Source organism: Pristiophorus japonicus, chromosome 11, assembly GCF_044704955.1.
Source record: "Pristiophorus japonicus isolate sPriJap1 chromosome 11, sPriJap1.hap1, whole genome shotgun sequence".
NCBI classification, from domain to species: domain Eukaryota; kingdom Metazoa; phylum Chordata; class Chondrichthyes; family Pristiophoridae; genus Pristiophorus; species Pristiophorus japonicus.
In genome coordinates this window covers 88,711,961-88,733,390 of record NC_091987.1, presented here as the reverse complement: position 1 = coordinate 88,733,390, position 21,430 = coordinate 88,711,961, and the positions used below count along the sequence as shown (strand labels likewise).

Below are 21,430 nucleotides of genomic sequence, written 5' to 3'. Positions count from 1 at the left end.
AAGCCATGATCACACATCAATGTGGACTACGCAGGTCCTTTCATGGGAAAAATGTTTTTGGTTGTAGTAGACGCCTACTCCAAATGGATCGAGTGTGACATTGAGAACATAAGAACATAAGAATTAGGAACAGGAGTAGGCCATCTAGCCCCTCGAGCCTGCTCCGCCATTCAATAAGATCATGGCTGATCTGGCCGTGGACTCAGCTCCACTTACCCACCCGCTCCCCATAACCCTTAATTCCCTTATTGGTTAAAAATCTATCTATCTGTGATTTGAATATATTCAATGAGCTAGCCTCAACTGCTTCCTTGGGCAGAGAATTCCACAGATTCACAACCCTCTGGGAGAAGAAATTCCTTCTCAACTCGGTTTTAAATTGGTTCCCCCGTATTTTGAGGCTGTGCCCCCCTAGTTCTAGTCTCCCCTACCCGTGGAAACAACCTCTCTGTCTGTATCCTGTCTATCCCTTTCATTATTTTAAATGTTTCGATAAGATCACCCCTCATCCTTCTGAACTCCAACGAGTAAGGACCCAGTCTACTCAATCTATCATCATAAGGTAACCCACTCATCTCCGGAATCAGCCTAGTGAATCATCTCTGTACCCCCTCCAAAGCTAGTATATCCTTCCTTAAGTAAGGTGACCAAAACTGCACGCAGTACTCCAGGTGCGGCCTCACCAATACCCTGTACAGTTGCAGCAGGACCTCCTTGCTTTTGTACTCCATCCCTCTCGCAATGAAGGCCAACATTCCATTCGCCTTCCTGATTACCTGCTGCACCTGCAAACTAACTTTTTGGGATTCATGCACCGTGTTCCATGTTTTTATTGAGTGCACGAGGTTGCAGCCCCTGTTCCATTATTTGAAGGGGCTGCTCCTGAAATTCTGGCTGCACTTCAGTCCCACTCTCCTGATCTTTGGGCACCCTGTGCGGAGGGGAGCGGGTAGGTCCGAAGGCCTCCTCGTAGGACTGCTCCTGTGCACGGCCAAGGGTGCCATCAGCCGGTCCAGGCAGCGGGCGGTCGAGGGGGTCGTTCAACCTGACTGCCTGCCTCTCTTCCGCTCTTACATCCGGTCCAGGGTGTCCTTGGAGATGGAGCACGCGGTGTCCACCGGTACGCTCGCGGCCTTCCGCGAGAGGTGGGCACCGGAGGGACTGGAGTGCATCATCACGCCCGGCAACCAAATTTTAATTTGATTTTACGTTTTAAAGTTTAATTTGTTTTAATTGCCGGTGCTTTTAGTGTCCCCTTCCCTTTTATAGGGGGCACTGGGAAAATTGTGATTTTAGTGCCCAAAAAAAAACAAACAAAAAAAAGAAAAACACAAAAAAACCAAAAAAAGGAAAAAAAGGGCCTTGTAAATGTCTGGTGTGTCACCCAGGTCGGGTGGCACGGTTTAATGTTTTATGTTTTGTAGGTAGTCTCAAAGAGTTTCATGCACAAGGAGTAGGTCTCATGGTGCAACGGTAGTGTGTCTGACTCCAGATCAGAAGGTTGCGTGTTCAAATCACGTCGGGGTCACTGTTCTTTCGGATATTGTTCTTCCAGAATTAATATTGCTCCAAAAGAGTTTCATGCACAAGGACCCCCAAGTCCCTCTGCACCGCAGCATGTTGTAATTTCTCCCCATTCAAATAATATTCCCTTTTACTGTTTTTTTTCCCCAAGATGGATGACCTCACATTTTCCGACATTATATTCCATTTGCCAAACCTTAGCCCATTCGCTTAACCTATCTAAATCTCTCTGCAGCCTCTCTGTGTCCTCTACAGAACCCGCTTTCCCATTAATCTTTGTGTCATCTGCAAATTTTGTTACACTACACTCTGTCCCCTCTTCCAGGTCATCTATGTATATTGTAAACAGTTGTGGTCCCAGCACTGATCCCTGCGGCACACCACTAACTACCGATTTCCAACCCGAAAAGGACCCATTTATCTCGACTCTCTGCTTTCTGTTAGCCAGCCAATTCTCTATCCATGCTAATACATTTCCTCTGACTCCGCGTACCTTTGTCTTCTTCAGTAACCTTTTGTGTGGCACCTTATCGAATGCCTTTTGGAAATCTAAATACACCTCTATCCACCATGCTCGTTATATCCTCAAAGAATTCCAGTAAATTAGTTAAACATGATTTCCCCTTCATGAATCCACGATGCGTCAGCTTGATTGCACTATTCCTATCTAGATGTCCCGCTATTTCTTCCTTAATGATAGTTTCAAGCATTTTCCCCACTACAGATGTTAAACTAACCGGCCTATAGTTACCTGCCTTTTGTCTGCCCCCTTTTTTTAAAAACAGAGGCGTTACATTAGCTGCTTTCCAATCCGATGGTACCTCCCCAGAGTCCAGAGAATTTTGGTAGATTATAACGAATGCATCTGCTATAACTTCCGCCATCTCTTTTAATACCCTGGGATGCATTTAATCAGGACCAGGGGACTTGTCTACCTTGAGTCCCATTAGCCTGTCCAGTACTACCCCCCTAATGATAGTGATTGTCTCAAGGTCCTCCCTTCCCACATTCCCGTGACCAGCAATTTTTGGCATGGTGTTTGTGTCTTCCACTGTGAAGACCGAAGCAAAATAATTGTTTAAAGTCTCAGCCATTTCCACATTTCCCATTATTAAATCCCCTTTCTCATCTTCTAAGGGACCAACATTTACTTTAGACACTCTTTTCCGTTTTATATATCAGTAAAAGCTTTTACTATCTGTTTTTATGTTTTGCGCAAGTTTACTTTTGTAATCTATCTTTCCTTTCTTTATTGCTTTCTTAGTCATTCTTTGCTGCCGTTTAAAATTTTCCCAATCTTCTAGTTTCCCACTAATTCAACCACATCCTCAGCCACTGTAGAAAGTCTACGGGCAATGTTCGCCGCCCACGGTCTACCGGACGTCTTGATCAGCGACAATGGCCCATGCTTTACAAGCATTGAATTCCAGGACTTTATGGCAGGAAACGGTATCAACCATGTCAGAACGGCACCGTTCAAGCCGGCCTCAAACGGCCAGGCGGAACGAGCAGTGCAGATAATCAAACAGGGGATGCTCAGAATCCAAGGGGGTGCCCTACAAAGCCGCTTATTACACTTCCTGTTGGCCTACAGATCCTGACCACACGCGTTCACAGGGGTTCCACCCGCAGAGCTGCTAATGAAAAGGACGCTCAAAACCCGGTTATCCCTTATACACCCCACCATGAAAGAAATTGTCGAGAGAGGGCGCCAGTCACAATATCACTACCATGACAGGAATGCGAGGGCACGATATATTGATGTCAATGACCCTGTCTTTGTCCTCAACTACGCTGCAGGGCCTAAATGGCTCTGAGGCACTGTGATTGCCAAAGAGGGAAATAGGATTCTGGTAGTTAAACTTACCAATGGACAAATCTGCTGCAAAACGTGGATCAAACAAAAAGGAGGTTCAGCAAACCCATAGAAGAAGCAGAGGAAGAACACGATGTAGAGTTCACTCCTCCACAGGTGACCGAACACTGGAACCAAGCGGAGGAGAGCCCAGTCACTGTGGGCAGTCCGGACAGGCCTGAGGCACCGCAACAACAGACACTCAGGCCAGCGCCCAACAACCGGAGCCCCAACTCAGGCGCTCTACAAGGGAGCATAAACCACCAGAGAGACTTAACCTGTGATCCCAATAAAACTTTGAGGGGGAGGTGATGTCATGTATTCAACTGTCATTGTAACCCATGTATAAACTGACCTAAGTTGTACACTGTGAGAACATTGACCACCTGGACTTTCAGGTATAAAAGGGGAAGCTCCACCCACCTTCATCACTTCAGTGCTGGCAAATAAAGGTTACTGGTCACAGAGTGACCTTATCTCAAGTATGGGCCTCGTATGCATTTATACTGTATAGTAAGGACACATCAAGGTGGATCTCCCTCTGAAACTACTCCTCATCCTCAAGCTCCCCGAGAGAAAGATGAATTCCAGAGAAATGCTCGTTTTATCACTTTACGATGCTGAAATGAGTTTTTAAGTTCTTTGAAATGCTCTGATGTGAAAAAACAAGCAAACCAAAAAAAGTTTTAAAAAAATGCAAAATTCCTACCAAAGTATTTTTAAAAAATCAGCAATTACCCATGAAACAATAGTAAACCTGCACAACACAGTTTTGAGAAATTAGAAGTTCAAGGCTAGAAAGGGTCTTCTACTCTGACCAGTTCATGGGTCCCTAAAGCACAACCTACACATTTCTAGAGCAAACAGTAAGAAATCACAGACTGGTTCAATTTCTATAATTTTTGCAGCCTTTAATGAGGCTCTTTCATACCAGGAATAAGAGAGTCCAATGATCAGAGCGCAACTTAACTGCAAGATAACTGCATTGCTCAATCTCAGTAAACAGGTACAATCGCTAGTTAAAATTTCCCCACTTATTTCCATTCCACATTTCAGTGGGGAGTACTGTACTACCAGTTTATGTCAGCAGATGTCATCAGAAGAGGTTGATTTAAAAAAAATATGCAGATCTACTGGATGCTTTTTTACTTGCCAACAGAGACTCTGGCTGGAATATGGTTCTATGCCCAACTAATGCTCACTAATATTTCACATCAAATTATTTCTTACATAATTATATCAAACGTAGTCTGTTTGGTAACAAGGGATATTCTGGCTCCAATTCACTAGAGTTTGAGCTGCAAATACATTTCAATACCGTCACCTTGCAATCTGGGCATCAATACTCTATGAACGACAAGACATGGGTTTTTGTTTACAAGGTAATTGGACACTGAACACACAGTGATACTGAAATTAAGGCTATAAATATAATCTGTCTCACTATCCATGTTAATTTAAAATATAAATGAATTATTATTTTTTGTTGTTTATGCTTTCTGCTCTGTCCTTGGGTCTCTCGGAGTCAGTCAGTGCTGCTCTTGAACCATTACTACTGCGAAGGAGCGCCTAGGGATGATTTCCCCTTCCTCCTTGAGGAAGGCCCAGTACTTTTGCTGAACTCCTCCCCTACTCGCACACACTCACTTGGTGGTCAACTGCAGGAGAGTCCCCATGTCTCACTTCTCTGTGGTACACCGCACCACAACACACCTCGCACTGCCTGACGCCATTACAAACTTGAAAAACTGGGGCTGTTTCCGTTAGGACAGCGGAGATCAAGGGGTGATTTGATAGAGTGGATTACAATCATGAAGCGATGGGACAGATAGAAACAAAGAAATTGAGGGATCTAGAATGGAAGTGACATAGTTATAAGAATACATGTAAGAGATATGAGATGGTGGAATTCATTAGCAGAGTTAGTGACTGACCCAGAGAACAAGTCACTATTTAGATAGATGGTTGAAGGAAAGGGGAATAAAGGTATAAGGGAACAGAGCAGGTAAATAAGATTAGGACTACTGTGGAGTATAAACACCAAACAGCCTGTTTCTGTGTTGTAAATTCCATGTAATTCAGTGAACAATCATTTTTTTTAAAAACAATAATAGATTGCACCTTATTTATCTTTCATATAACTTCGTTTTCGTTATTAAAATACAGCTGACGTAATTGGATGCTATAAAAAGAATCCAGTGTTCAGATTAACATCCTATAGTACATTACAGAAAACTGAACCAAACCATTCAGCAGTTTTAAAATGTTCCTTGCTCACTTTACTAAAATAAATTTTAAACCTAAACCACAGTACTATCAGTTTAACTAGCCCTCACCTGAATTCAGGCTCTGAAAAGTGGCTTCCCTTGTCCAAACAGGTAATTAAATCTGTGGGGAAAAATGACAGAAAATTAGGCAAATGTCAATCAGAAACACGGAAATTATGACAGTCATTTGTGCTTTATGAAATTTACATATTATATATATATTAAATTAAAAACGAATCCCAAGATTACACTTCAGAATTAAAAATCATTTTCAAAGCATAATTCTTGAGTCGCCTACCAACATTATGCCAAGGGGAACAGCTCTGGCATGCTGGTGAGAACAACATCTTATATTTAAATATGTAGTTCCTTTCATGCAACCAAACATCCCAAGGCACTCTCCACTGGAGAGGTTGACACCAACAGGGAACAGGAAGAAAGCTGGGGTTGGATATGTGGAGGACTAAAGCCATGATCAAACGGCTGAGTCTTGAGGAAGCTCCTAATAATTGGGAGAGAGATAGCACGGACAAGGGATTTAGAAAGACAATTCTAGAATGCAAGAGTTTGGAGTCTCAAAGGCTCTGCCACTAGTGGTTGAGGGGATTAAGGCAAATGGTGCACAGCAGACTAGAATCAGAAGAATGGAGAATACTGCAGAGGTAGGATAGAATGAGACTAAGGAGGGATTGGAAAACAAGGATTTGAGTCAATACAATGAAGGGGCAGGGATCCAATGGAGGTCGGTGAGAATGGGCATGATGGGTGCATAGGATTTTGTGCAGGCTGTAGAGCTCAGGGTCAAACAAGTGCTCAGACCGTACACAGTGAATTGAATCGAATCTGAAGAAGTAGCTTGGGAGGGCGATGGAACCAGTACCCGAAGTACAAAGCTCCTCAGAGGAGCTAAATAAGATGGCTTTGGCCTTGTAAATATTGAGCAGGAGGAAGTTGTGGCTTAACCAGGACTTGATGACCGAGGGGCAGTTAGATAGCACAGTGGTGGTTGTTGAATCAAGGGTGGAAGCAGAGCGATAGAGCTGCATGTCATCAGTATACATATGGAAGCTGAGCCCACATTTGTAGATGATACTGTTGAGAGGCAAGGAATAGGAGGGATGAAGATCTTGCAGGAAGTGCAGTTCATTGATAATAAGGTTGCCAGGCAGGCTTGTCCCTGCATAAAGACCAATCTAGGAACTGGAGTTGTTTGGCTTACCCATTCCCTTCAAACAGATTGGAAGCAGACGCCACAGAAACCCAGCCACAGATGGAATGTTACTAGCTTGGAGAATGTGAGCCTTCGTATTATCAATGCATGATTGTGTGTGCATTGCAAGCCAAGAAGAAACCAATTATCTGACTATGAACCATTTAGTGTGACCAAAAATCAAACTGCGCAATAACAGAATGCAAGTACATTGCATGTGTCACAGGAAAAACAAGCAGATGACTACAATGTGCATCACGACCACAGCAACATCCCAGTCAGGGGTCTGATTCTAATCAGTGTTCTGTGCATGAATCAAAAGCTGAACTCCAATAGATAATGTTCCAACTTTGTTCTGTATATCAGAAGATTTGATGCATGCTGCGCACATTTTTCCAACTGATGAGATTAATGGCCATACAATCATGCACAGCAGGCACCTGAATTTCCGATATGCACTTAGCATGTGAGGATCCTCATCCTGAGTGAGAAGTTGAAAGATCACTCCTCACGACTTTATACTAAAGGACAATATTAACCGATCCACTTTGTGCTGATTGCATTCAACACAGCAAAGTTGCTTTGACAGGAAATGGAATTTCCCGCGCCGAGGGCAGCATACCATGCCCGAGAGTCAGCTACTCAATGAGCTCCACCACTGGCAATGATACCAAAAGGTCATAGTTACACTTGAGTAACATTAGAGCTCCACTGATTTGTGAGTCACGTGTTGGCCACGGTCACATCATAGGCAGTCCCTCGGAATAGAGGAAGACTTGCTTCCACTCCCCAAATGAGTTCTTTGATGGCTGAACAGTCCGATACGAGAGCCACAGACCCTGTCACAGGTGGGACAGACATTCGTCGAGGGAAGGGATCAGTGGGGCTGGTTTGCCACGCGCTCCTTCTGCTGCCTGCTCAACGCCTTCCCGGATGCACTTTCTCCACCTCGGGCGGTCTTCGGCCAGGATCTCCCAGGTGTCAGTGGTGATGTCGCACTTTACCAGGGAGGCTTTGAGGGTGTCCTTATAACGTTTCTGCTGTCCTCCTTTGGCTCGTTTACCACGAAGGAGCTCCACATAAAGCATTTGCTTAGGGAGTCTCGTATCTGGCATGCGAACTATGTGGCCTGCCCAGCGAAGCTGATCGAGTGTGGTCAGTGTTCAATAATGGGGATGTTAGCCTGGTCGAGGACACTGATGTTGGTCTGCCTGTCCGCCTAGGGGATTTGCAGGATCTTGCGGAGACATCGTTGGTGATATATCTCCAGCGACTTGAGGTGCCTTCTATAGATCGTCCACTGTATATCTCACTATACATCGGCCACTGTATACCTCAAGAATCAGCTAGCCAAGAAGAAACAAAGTGATATCGAGCTGAATTCCTACACCATGTCCTCCCTTGCAATTCGAACAGCTGCACAAATTTTTACCCACCCCATGGAATAATTTTACTTTTAACCGTATGTACTGGGAAGGGAATCGGATTGAAAGTCCCAGCTCAAGTTCTGAGGTGGGCGGTTAGGGCTGGCTAAATGTAGAATGATCACAAACTAATGGGCCTGAAATTTCGGCCTCCCCGAGTCCGTACGGAGTGTGTAAGGACCCGGGGAGGCCTCACAAAAGTCGATTTTCGGCCCACGATGCCCATGCGCTGAAAACCGTCTTTTCCGATCGGTCAAGTTCTGGCTTGACAGAGCCAATGCATCTCAGCAGCCAGGACATTCGCATGGGCAAGATTGCGGTACTTGCCCATCTCTTGCCCAGCAAATGTCCTGAAAACTCTTGCGCCTGGTAAAAGCAGGTAAAAGAGTTTTAAAAGAAATAAAGCACACAAAAATAAAATTTTAAAACACATTTTTATGTTTAAAAATCCTGCCCACTAAGGTAAGTTTACTTTAAACCGTAATTACAAAACTTAAGAAAATCAGAAAAATATTTTTCTTTTCTAATACATTTATTAACTTTCATTTAAATTCATGTTAAATATGTGAGGTTTATTTCCTACAAGGACACCCTCAAAGCCTCCCTGATAAAGTGCAACATCCCCACTGACATCTGGGAGTCCCTGGCCAAAGACTGCCCAAAGTGGAGGAAGTGCATCCGGGAGGGCGTTGAGCACCTCGAGTCTCATCGCCGAGAGCATGCACAAATCAAGCGCAGGCAGTGGAAAGAGTGTGCGGCAAACCAGTCCCACCAACCCCTTCCCTCAACGACTATCTGTCCCATCTGTGACAGGGACTGTGGTTCTTGTGTTGGACTGTCAGTCACCTAAGGACTCATTTTTAGAGTGGAAGCAAGTCTTCCTCGATTCTGAGGGACTGCCTATGATGATGATGATTTCCTATTTTTTTATTTGTGTTTTGGTGTTGAGGCGGGGTGGGAGTGGGGGAGCGGGGGGGTCATTCATAATAATGAGAATACCTACTTACGGAGTTCCCATCATCATGAATGAGAATACTTTACCTTGATTGGGTGTCCAGACCCACATGACTCCAGCTCCAGCTCTACGTCTGTTCAGACGTACATGTGCATTGATATGCATGCAGAAGCCTAAAACCGTAATCGCTGGTGGGCGCCTGAGCAAAAGCTAAGTGCGCACCTTTTCTCTTCTGTTCAGGCGACTGTCCGTAGGAAGCCCAGAACCTGGAATTCAGGGCCAATGTTCATGGAAAAAGTTCGTGAAAATCATCCAAGTGAAGATGATTCACAGAAAAATGAGTCCAACTTTTGTTATTTATTACCACATAACATGAAGCAGCTTGAAACAGTGTGTACACGGCCAGAGCCAGCAACAAGTCTGCAAAGAGGCACCTCTGAGTTCAAGTACTAAAGTATTTACCTTGGCATCCTGCCTTCCACATGACAGGGATTCCTGCACCTCTCTAACCACAGTGCCCTTTGGCGGCAGCGCGACACCTGTGTATGATGCCAACGGCTCTTACAAGATGTTTAAGATTGGTCAAAGCACACGAGAAGCTGTAGATTATGCCTATCTCTTTGAATCTGGCTCTCTTTCTCCTAGCAATGGGCCCAAATTTCCCCAGCCGCCTAGAGAAGCGCAGTTAGGGGAGGCAGGCCGACTTTCCAAGAAAAGTGGCAAAAACTTATAGAAACATAGAAATTAGGTGCAGGAGCAGGCCATTCGAGCCTGCACCGCCATTCAATAAGATCATGGCTGATCATTCAACCTCAGTACCCCTTTCCTGCTTTCTCTCCATACCCCTTGAACCCTTTGGCTGTAAGAGCCATATTGAACGCCCTTTTGAATATATCTAACGAACTGGCCTCAACAACTTTCTGCGGTAGATAATTCCACAGGTTAACAACTCTGAGTGAAGATGTTTCTCCTCATCTCAGTCCTAAATGGCCTACCTCTTATTCTTACACTGTGACCCCTGGTTCTGGAATTCCCCAGCAACGGGAACATTCTTCCTGCCTCTAACCTGTCCAATCCCATCAGAATTTTATATGTTTCTATGAGATCCCCTCTCATTCTTCTAAACTCTAATGGATAAAAGCCCAGTTGATCCAGTCTCTCCTCATATGTCAGTCTTGCCATCCCGGGAATCAATCTGTTGAACCTTCGCTGTACTCCCTCAATAGCAAGAATGTCCTTCCTCAGATTACGAGACCAAACTGAACACAATATTCAAGGTGTGGCCTCACCAAGGCTCTGTATAACTGCAGTAACACCTCCCTACTCCTATACTCAAATCCTCTAGCTATGAAGGCCAACATGCCATTTGCCGTCTTCACCGCCTGCTGTACCTGCATGCCAACTTTCAATGACTGATGTACCATGACACCCAGGTCTCGTTGCACCTCCCCTTTTCCTAATCTGTCACCATTCAGATAATATTCTGTCTTCCTGTTTTTGCCACCAAAGTGGATAACCTCACATTTATCCATATTATACTGCATTTGCCATGCATTTTCCCACTCACCTAACCTGTCCAAGTCACCCTGCAGCCTCTTAACATCCTCCTCACAGCTCACACCGCCACCCAGCTTAGTGTCATCTGCAAATTTGGAGATATTACATTCAATTCCATCTAAATCATTGATGTATATTGTAAATAGCTGGCGTCCCAGCACTGAAACCTGCGGCACCTCACTGGTCACTGCCTGCCATTCTGAAAAGGACCCAGTTATTCCAACTCTCTGCTTCCTGTCTGCCAACCAGTTCTCTATCCACATCAGTATATTACCCCCAATACCATGTGCTTTAATTTTGCACACTAATCTCTTGTGCGGGACCTTGTCAAAAGCCTTTGGAAAGTCCAAATATACCACATCCGCTGGTTCTCCCTTGTCCACTCTACTAGTTACATCCTCAAAAAATTCTAGGAGATTTATCAAGCATGATTTCCCTTTCATAAATCCATGCTGACTAGGACCGATCCTGTCACTGCTTTCCAAATGCATTGCATTTCATCTTTAATAATTGATTCCAACATTTTCCCCACTACCGATGTCAGGCTAACCCGTCTATAATTCCCTGTTTTCTCTCTCCCTCCTTTTTTAAAAAGTGGTGTTACATTAGCTACCCTCCATAGGAACTGATCTGGAGTCAATAGAATGTTGGAAAATGATCACCATTGCATCCACTATTTCTAGGGCCACTTCCTTAAGTACTCTGGGATGCAGCCTATCAGGCCCTGGGGATTTATCGGCCTTCAATCCCATCAATTTCCCCAACACAATTTCATGACTAATAAGGATTTCCTTCACGTTCCTCCTTTTTGCTGGACCCTCGTACCCCTAGTACATCCGGAAGGTTATTTGTGTCTTCCTTAGTGAAGACAGATCCAAAGTATTTGTTCAATTGGTCTGCCATTTCTTTGTTCCCCATTATAAATTCACCTGATTCTGACTGCAAAGGACCTATGTTGGTCTTCACTAATCTTTTTCTTTTCACATATCTATAGAAGCTTTTGCAGTCAGTTTTTATGTTCCCTGCAAGCTTCCTCTCATACTCTATTTTCCTCCTAATTAAACTCTTTGTCCTCCTCTGCTGAATTCTAAATTTCTCCCAGTCCTCAGGTTCGCTGCTTTTTCTGGCCAATTTATATGCCTCTGCCTTGGATTTATCACTAACCCTAATTTCCCTTGTTTGCCACGGTTGAGCTACCTTCCCCGTTTTATTTTTACTCCAGACAGGGATGTATAATTGTTGAAGTTCATCCATGTAATCTATAAATGTCTGCCATTGCCTATCCACTGTCAATCCTGTAAGTATTATTTTTCAGTCTATCCTAGCCAATTCACGTCTCATTGCATCGAAGTTACCTTTCCTCAAGTTCAGGACCCTAATCTCTGAATTCAACCGTCACTCTCCATCTTAATAAATAATTCTACCATATTATGGTCACTCTTCCCAGGGGGCCTCGCACAACAAGTTTGCTAATAAGTCCTTTCTCATTACACAACACTCAGTCTAGGATGGCTAGCTCTCTAGTTGGTTCCTCGACATATTGGTCTAGAAAGCCACCCTTAATACACTGCAGGAAAACCTCCTCCACCGTATTGCTACCAGCTTGGTTAGCCAAATTTATGTCGATTAAAGTCTCCCATGATAACTGCTGTACCTTTATTGCATGCATCCCTAATTTCCTGTTTGATGCCGGCCCCAATCTCACGACTACTGTTTGGATGTCTGTACACAACTCTCACTCGCGTTTTCTGCCCTTTGGTGGTCCGCAGCTCTACCCATACAGATTCCACATCATCCAAGCTAATGTCCTTTCTTACTATTGCGTTAATTTCCTCTTTAACCAGCAACGCTACCCCACCTCCTTTTCCTTTCTGTCTCTCCTTCCTGAACGTTGAATACCCCTGGATGTTGAGTTCCAGCCTTGGTCACCCTGGAGCCATGTCTCCGTAATCCCAATCATATCATAATTGTTAATAGCTGCCTGCGCAGTTAATTCATCTATCTTATTACGAATACTCCTCGCATTGAGGCACAGAGCCTTCAGGCTTGTCTTTTTAGCACTCTTTGTCCCTTTAGAATGTTGCTGTAATGTGGCCCTTTTTGATTTTTGCCTTGGGTTTCTCTGCCCTCCACTTTTACTTTTCTTCTTTCTATCTTTTGCTTCTGCCCCCATTCTACTTCCCTCTGTCTCCCTGCATAGGTTCCCATCCCCCTGCCATATTAGTTTAACCCCTCCCCAATTGCACGAGCAAACACTCCCCAGAGGATGTTGGTTCCGGTCCTGCCCAGGTGGAGACTGTTCAGTTTGTACTGGTCCCACCTCCCCTAGAACCGGTTCCAATGTCCCAGGAATTTGAATCCCTTCCTCTTGCACCACTCCTCGAAGACACGTATTCATCTTAGCTATCCTGCAATTCCTACTCTGACTAGCACGTGGCACTGGTAGCAATCCTGTGATTACTACCTTTGAGGTCCGACTTTTTAATTTAACTCCTAGCTCCCTAAATTCAGCTTGTAGCACCTCATCCCACTTTTTACCTATATCGTTGGTACCTATAATGCACCACGACAACTGGCTGTTCACCCTCCCACTCCAGCCGCTCGAGACATCCTTGACCCTTGCACCAGGGAGGCAACATACCATCCTGGAGTCTCGGTTGCGACCACAGAAACGCCTATCTATCCCCCTTACAATAGAATCCCCCACCACTATAGCTCTCCCATTCTTTTTCCTGCCCTCCTGTGCAGCAGAGCCACCCATGGTGCCATGAACTTGGCTGCTGCTGCCTTCCCCTGGTGAGCCATCTCCCCCAACAATATCCAAAGCAGTATATCTGTTTTGGAGGGAGATGACCGCAGAGGACTCCTGCACTGCCTTCCTACTCTGCCTGGTGGTCACCCATCCCTTATCTGCCTTTGTAACCTTTACCTGCGGTGTGACCAACTCACTGAACGGGCTATCCACGATATCTTCAGCATCGTGCATGCTCCAGAGTGAATCAATCCGCAGCTCCAGTGCCGTCATGCACTTTGTACCTTCCACTTTGGCCGCTCCTTCATCGCCCGGATCCATCGGCATGGCGCTGCAGAGCCTGCGGGGGGCGGAGCTATGGCCACGCTGAGCAAGTGCGGCTGGAAGGAGGGCGGGGCTTGGGCCCAGCGTTTTGTGCAGTGCCGGCAGGGGGACGCATGTCTGATTGAGCGTGCGCGCATGCGCAGTGCAACAGGAAGCTTGGCAATCGGCCAATTAAAGGGAGAACGTCCTCAGTATCATTGCAATGGACCATATATAAAGGTGAGGTTGAAATATTGATTTTTGTGTGGCTGAGGGAGTGGAAAGGAGTGCTGGATAGGTGGAAGAAAGGTGAGGTGTGATTTTTGAACATTACCCGAGTGCAAGTCCAATACACGAATGGCGCAAGACGAACAAAGAATTTCATCCATGAGGAAGTGGAGAAATGGCTGGAGCTGGATATCAGCAAGAGTGGTCAGTCAAAAGTTTCACCCAAGGAAATGAGAAGATGATGGAACCTAGTTGCAGAAGAATACTCTGCAGGGGTCAATACTGCAAGATCTGGAAGCCAGAGCAAGAAATGGCAGAACGTTGGTCAAGTAGTGAGTGTAAGTAATATCTTCATCTTTAAATTGAATTGCAATTGAAAATGTGACCATCTGTATGTGTCCCACCCATCAGAAGCGCATCATGTCTGAAAATTAATATTTTCATCTTTGCAGAAAAAATTGGCCCACAACAAAAGGGAAAGACTGAGAATAGGAGGAGGTCCGCCAAATCTGCACCAGCTGTCACCCCTGGAACAGAGGGTTGCTGCCTTGCTGAGTCACACCCACAGAAAAAGAATCAGCTCTGCACAAGCTGGACCCACATGCGTGGGTGAGGGTGAGTCATTAAAATACATAGCCGCCCTTTAAATCAACCTGCTGACTGGCCTGCTACACGTCAGACTGCTCATGCCACCCATCCTGCCCACCATTTGACTGTTCTGTTGAACTTTGCAGAAGACACCCCTCAACATCCTGAAGATCCACCAGAAGATCCAGATGCGTGCGGTACAGATCAAGGCGGGTGGGGGATGAGGGATCAATGGAAATGTGTTCACAGGAGAATGCTGATCGTGATATGGATCAATCCATAGTACAGGGCATCACACTACCAGAAACCTCCATGAGCTCCTCGGCGACATTCCATGGTTTCACACTTTCCGAGGTCACGGATCCCAGTGGAGGTCGTGAAATGCATGTTGGGCACCCACTGCCCCACCGTCGCAGCCTGTGCCTCACACTGGAGGGGTGCCACTAGGCAGACCCACGGTGAGGGGAGGGAGAAGCCGACCAGTCTCTCCAGAGATGCAGCCCTGAGCAGAGGTAAATCAGATTCTGTCATTGGGTCAGGAGACCAATGCCCTTACAAGATCACTTATGGCGACCGTCAGTAGGGTGCGTGATGAGGTAGCGACACTGTTGGGAGAAATATCAGCACTGAGACAGGAAGTGAGGACAGGCATTTCAGAGGGTGTGCAAACGATGGCAGATGCCATGAGGGAGCTAGCTTCTGCTATAAGGGCACAAAGGCCGCATACTCAAATGCCACTCCCACTTCAATCCACGCACCAGCCACCGGAGGGACCCAAGCCGGGCCCCCCAACTACTTCACCACCATCACCGACCCTATGAGGCAGTGCATTTTCCCCGAGATGTGGGTGAGGGATGGGTGCAGCCTTTCTTTGCTGTTGTTGTTGTCGTCGTTAAAGTGCACTGTAAAATATCCAATAAAAGATATTTTGCATTAAAACTGAATCATGTTCCATTGGGACCAGGCAACATTTAGGGACAACTGTAAAAAGTAAAAATCTCTCACCCCTACAGTCATGAGTGACTGTCGCCCCTAGCCCTGGCAGGAGGACTAGCCGGTGCGTTCTGCAGTCGAGAGAGAACAAACTAACTAGAAAAAAACCTAACAGACTTACACCGGAGCAAGTTAAATGGGGAAATTTGCGATTTTTAATTTACTCCAAAAAAAGCTACTTACTCCAAAAAAAAACGGGGCAACTCCTGGGGAAATTTGAGCACGATATGTCTCTGCAACTCGAAAAAGAGGGGTGGATGAAAATAGCCTGCAGAGGATCAAGATGGGGAAAAGGAATTAGCTGGACTCGGTGGTTGGAAAATAATTTAGCACTCTTAGGAGAAAAAGCAAACCTACTTGGTGAAGAAATAGGCCGCGACTGAAGAACATCTATACAATCCTGTACAATGGAATGCTTTAAATATTCTTTCCCACATTTCCATTTGAGTTAAATATTTTAAACTATTTTGATATTGTAATAAATAAATAAAATTACTTCAGTAATAAGAATCATTGTAACAATGTTCTCGCCATGAAATACAAGACCATTTTGATGAAGGTGAATGTTTCAGTCTGGTTTTCACTGCTCCCTCCAACTCTTTCCTTCTGTTCATGGCTAGACTTTACAAACCAAAAAACCACGTCTAAAAATTAACCCTGAATCACAGAAAATCGCTTGTTGAAGAATATGTGGGATGTCCATTATGCTCTCCCTCCAGTCACATCCGAATATGGAAAAATAACTAATCACTACCGATGTCAGGCTAACGGTCTATAATTCCGTGTTTTCTCGCTCCCTCCTTTTTTAAAAAATGGGGTTACATTAGCTACCCTCCAATCCAGAGTCTATAGAGTCTCCACCCTCTTTTTTTTTTTAAATGCTGCTAAATTTTGCCAGAAGTGGGGGCTCATGTTTCTTGCGTTCGCCCCGCTCTCCATATAGATGTCACCAGAATAGACTTGCGGCATGACATCATCCATCAGAAATCTCTCTTCAGTTCTGCCTCAGTTAGGCCCTAGTTCTAAGTGTACCTGGCGGAGTGGTACATTGGTGGGCAAGTAAGAGAACTCTTTTGTTAAAAAATCATGGAAATTGTGGTGCTAGATGCATTTTACTTTGTTTTCCATCCCAAAGCAGGCAGTAATTCAAAGGAAAATCCAGCCAGTATGTCTTCCATTTTGTAATTTAGTGAAGTGACAGCAGCCGCCATTTTGAACTCAGCTATTTGAAAATCATACAAAAAAATAAACACATTCTGTCACAATTTTGCCAAATATGATGTCATTTCAGAGTCTACCCCCGCAGTCACCAAATGAATCAAGAACTGCTAAAGTACCAACAGACAGCGGTTGTTTTTTAGTTCTCCTCCAAACCAGGGCAGGTACATTCCTTCAGTGAGCACCACAATAAGTCTTATTCTCCTCGCAGTGAGCACGACAATGGCCTTAGGACGCTCCTCACAGTCAGACACAGCCCTCATTTTGGAATTTAGAACTACACCCATTAACCCCACTGAGCAATCTTAATGATGCTGCATTGCTACTAATCCACTAACCCCCATCAGATTCAACTGTTATCATACTGCTAATCTTCAGAAGGACTCAATTACAAGCAATTGGAAACTGCAACAGCAGAGCTATCCTGCACCACCAATCGCAGCTTACTGCTGCAACTGTGAGCTGCAGCACTAATAGATGGAAAAAGTGGAACGTGAATTTTTAAAATAACAAAAACATGCATTTGTATTGCGCCTTTAACGTAGTAAAACATCCCTTCACAAGATAGTTATCAAACAAAATTTGACATCAAGCCACACAAGGAGATATTAGGACAGATGGCCAAAACCTTAGTTAAAGGGTTTAAGGAGCATCTTAAAGGCGGAGATGCGGAGAGGTTTAGGGAGGGAATTCCAGAGCTTGGGGCCAGGCAGCTGAAGGCACGACCACCAATGGTGGAGCGATTAAAATCAGGGATGCGCAAGAGGCCAAAATTGGAGGAGTGCAGATTTCTTGGTGGGTTGTAGGACTGGAGGAGGTTAGAGAGAGAGGGAGGGAGGGAGTGGCGAGACCGTGGAGAGATTTGAAAACAAGAATGAGAATTTTTTTAAATCGCAGCATTGCTGGACCGGGAGCCAATGTAGGTGAGCAACAACAGGCATGATGGGTGAAAAGGACTTGATGCGAGTTCGGACACGGGCAGCGGAGCTTTGGATGAGCTCAAAGCTTACAAAGGGTGATAGGCAAGAGGCTGCCCAGGAATAGTCGTGTCTAGAGGTAACAAAGGGATGGATGAGGATTTCAGCTGCAGATGCGTTGAGGCAGGTTTGGAGTCGGGTGATGTCATGGAGGTGCAAGTAGGCGGTCTTGGTGATGAAGCGGAAGAGAGGTCGGGAGCTCAGCTCAGGGACGCCAAGGTTGCAAAAGGTCTGGTTTAGCATCAGACAGTGGCCGGGGAGAAGGATGGAGTTGGTGGCTGGGGAACTAATTAACAATAAGATCTAAAATTAATTAACAAAAAAAAAATGAATGGCACCTAAGTAAAAAGGAGCGCGCAAATGAGTTTTTGAAGGAACAGAGGAGGCTGTTTATTTTCTTCGACCAGACAATCCTGATCATAATGCAAAGGAATAAGGATGCCTAGGGCAATAATATAACAACTGAAGAAAAACACAAATAGAACAGTGCGCAACAAAACAAAAAAAGTCAATATTAGCATCTGGTAGTGTTTTGTTAAGATGGTGAAAATCAAGAAGTTAAATAGGAAAAAAAATGATGTCCCTGATCCCAGTTATATTCTTCGCAATTGTACAATACAGTAACCACATTATGTAATACTTATTCCCTTGCAGTTGACATCATGATTGGCTGCAAGATAGCCACCCAGCTGCTCCCTAAACTGTACGCAAAGTACAGCACTGCATAGAAATGGGATTCAGACCTGAAACTCCTCGCCCACATGCACTCCCACCGGGGGGACATGTCAGCATTTCTATCCCATAGAAACAAACTGGCTAGATTTTTAATCCGGAAAATATATTCTTATTTCTGTGTTGCTTTTTTGAAAAGTGGTAAAAGCCTGCCCACCTTTGTTGCCCAGGAACAAGACTACATATGGGAGGGGGAGGAAAAATAACTTTAACTAACTAAATTATAACTTAAATAAGAGAGCATGAAAATCTATTATTTCATATAATAAAACGACAGCACACATTCATTTTGGACTCCTGAGTGTTTGGCCAACGAGCTGGAGGTAGCTGGACTGAGATGGACATCTGCACAGCACCAGCCTGGCGCAGGCAGGCTTTAAGCTGATAGGTCACCAGTAATTCGGCCTATTGAGTTATGGGGCCCAAGTTTCCGCCCTCTGGAAAAACGGCGCATCTCCATAAGGTGCACCGACATTCTGGATTAAAAAGGGCGACGAAAACTTATCTTGTGATTCTCTGGTCTCCTCAGGACGACTTCGTGCTCGGCATGGCGCAGCACAAGGGGTCGGGGGCGGAGCCAGGTCCCGGCGCTGAAAACAGTGCTGTGACCTCTGCACATGCGCGCTAGAGTGTACGCGCATGTGCAGTAGCTCCAGGCCCCCGAGGCTGCGTGGGAGGGGCCCGACCCTAGCCCTGGCCGAATGAGCTCCCCGGGCGAAGATCGGGACTCGGACCTCCCTCCCGTTCAGTTCCCTCCCCCAACCCCCCCCCCCACTCTCTCTTCTTCCCCCCCTCCCCATTGTCGGCAGGGCCCGCCCACCCAGCATTTCACTGGGGGCGGGCTCCGCCCAAAGTGTCGGTGGCGGTGGCCCGTTCAGCCTCTCCCTTACCCCCCCCGCCTCCTCTCTCCTCCCCCCCCACCTCCTCCTCCTCCTCCTCCTCCCCCTCCCTGTCAGAAACACAGAGACACTGACAGAGACAGAGACACAGACACTGGGGGGGGAGGGGTGGTGGCGCCGTCCCAGCATGCTGTTGGATGTTGGAGGGCTCCCGGTGCTGCAGCAGGGGAGTAGAAACGTAATTTTTTATTGATTGATTTATTGTTCATTTATTATTGATGATGGCTCTTTATTTGTAAAAGTGAAGTGTTCAATGTTTGTAAACCTCCCCTTTCCCCCCCCCCCCCCATCTCTCATTCCCTACACCTGATTTATAAGTGAAGGCAAGGTTTTTCTGAGTGTACAAAAATCTTCACTTACTCCATTCTAAGTTAGTTTGGAGTAAGTTTTCGCTGTCTGAGCTTGCAAAACAGGCGCAAGTGGCTGGACACGCCCCCTTTTGAAAATTGTTTTTTTCTAAAATGAAACTATTCTAACTCACTAGAACTGGAGCAAACTAAATGCCGAGAATTGCAATTTCTAAGATGCTCCATTCTAAACTAATTGCTCCAAAAAAATAGAAGCAACTCAGGCCGAAACTTGAGCCCATGCAGTGGATACATTTCAAGCCTTGCTGTGGGAACATGAACAACCGAAATAGAAGTGCTGGTCTGTCTGCAGGGTTAAAATCATCACGACTGCACTCTCACACTGGATATCACAGACAAGGCCCTGGAAATGAAGAGTACAAAGAAAAGCTGCTGCACGCCTATTAGTTTAGCCCCAGGCTGAAAAAGAACAAATTGTTGCCAACTTTGGCTTCAACTCAAATTTGCTCTTCCTCTAGGACACAAACACAGGCTTGGTGGGTCAGTACAAGGTCAGAAAAATACCCCGTAGTAAAGCTTCTTTTCTGTTCAGACTTGCTCTCCGCCCTCTGGCCAAAAACACATTTATCTGCCACGGTCTAGCCCAAAACATCTGCTTTGTAGGTCAAACAAGCAACGAGAGTTTTGTGATTAATGTGGGACAAATAACCAACTGACTGAAAGTTCAAAATGCAGCGTTCATCGGGATTATTGGCAGATACAACTGGCCATGGAAATGCTAAGAGCATGCCCCATGGTACCAGAGTACAAACTCCCTGGGACTGTTGCATGCAACAACAAATATGATGATCTTAAGAAATGCATCTGTCCTTGAGACAGCTGTCTCTGGATGTACCCTGCTGTTTTTTTTGTTATGAGAGATGGCTGTACTGATTTTAATTTTACATGTGTTGTTTGAACTAGATTTTTAAACATATAAATATTTCTTTAAGGTTAATTGTAGCATTTTTTTTTCTAGCAGTCGAGCCCACGCTGGTTGCACAATGATTTGGAGTGCCAATTAGTAAACAAAGATAGGATCAAAATGTTTATTTCCGGCCACTGTGATGGAGTATTCTTTGCAACACCTAAGGGGCCTATGTGTCATTTCATTCCATTTGCACAGCCAACAATTTGGCAAGAATAGACATTTGGGAGCCCCATGCTCACACATCAAAGGGCAGCAACTCTGATTGAAACCCCCAATCTCACAGATTTAAGATGGGAGGCGGTGGGGGAGGGCGGTGTGTCTGTCTGTCTGTCTCTTTTTGGACACAGTAGGTGAACCATGTCCTAGCACGCAGCAATTGGCATGGTCCCAGCCTGTAAGACCATCAGCAGGCTGGAGCCATTAGAGGGAGCAGCGTGCGGTGGCCCGGCCTGGAAATCGGCATGGCCCCGGCCTGTAAGACCATCCAGCAGGCCAGGGCCATTCGAGGGAGAAGCGTGCAGTGGCATACCACTGCAGGGAGCAGCATGTGCTGCTGCAGGAGAGCGACGGCTACGAAGAGTACGACTGGATTTGATGTCGCCCAAATCCAGGTCGCTGATTGCAGTACGGGCAGGTACAGCAGGAGCAGCGAGATCGGGGCAAAGAAGCG

General features: G+C 45.5%; 1 protein-coding gene across 3 annotated transcripts in view; it reads right to left on the bottom strand.

The window, feature by feature from the left end:
* dcbld2 (discoidin, CUB and LCCL domain containing 2) overlaps positions 1 to 21,430 on the bottom strand; it is a 136,360-nt gene that overhangs the window by 50,129 nt on the left and 64,801 nt on the right. For all 3 annotated transcript variants that reach the window (XM_070893701.1, XM_070893702.1, XM_070893703.1), the window contains exon 4: positions 5,716 to 5,767. In XM_070893701.1, coding sequence (XP_070749802.1) covers positions 5,716 to 5,767 — 52 coding nt within the window. The remainder of the gene's footprint in view (positions 1 to 5,715; positions 5,768 to 21,430) is intronic.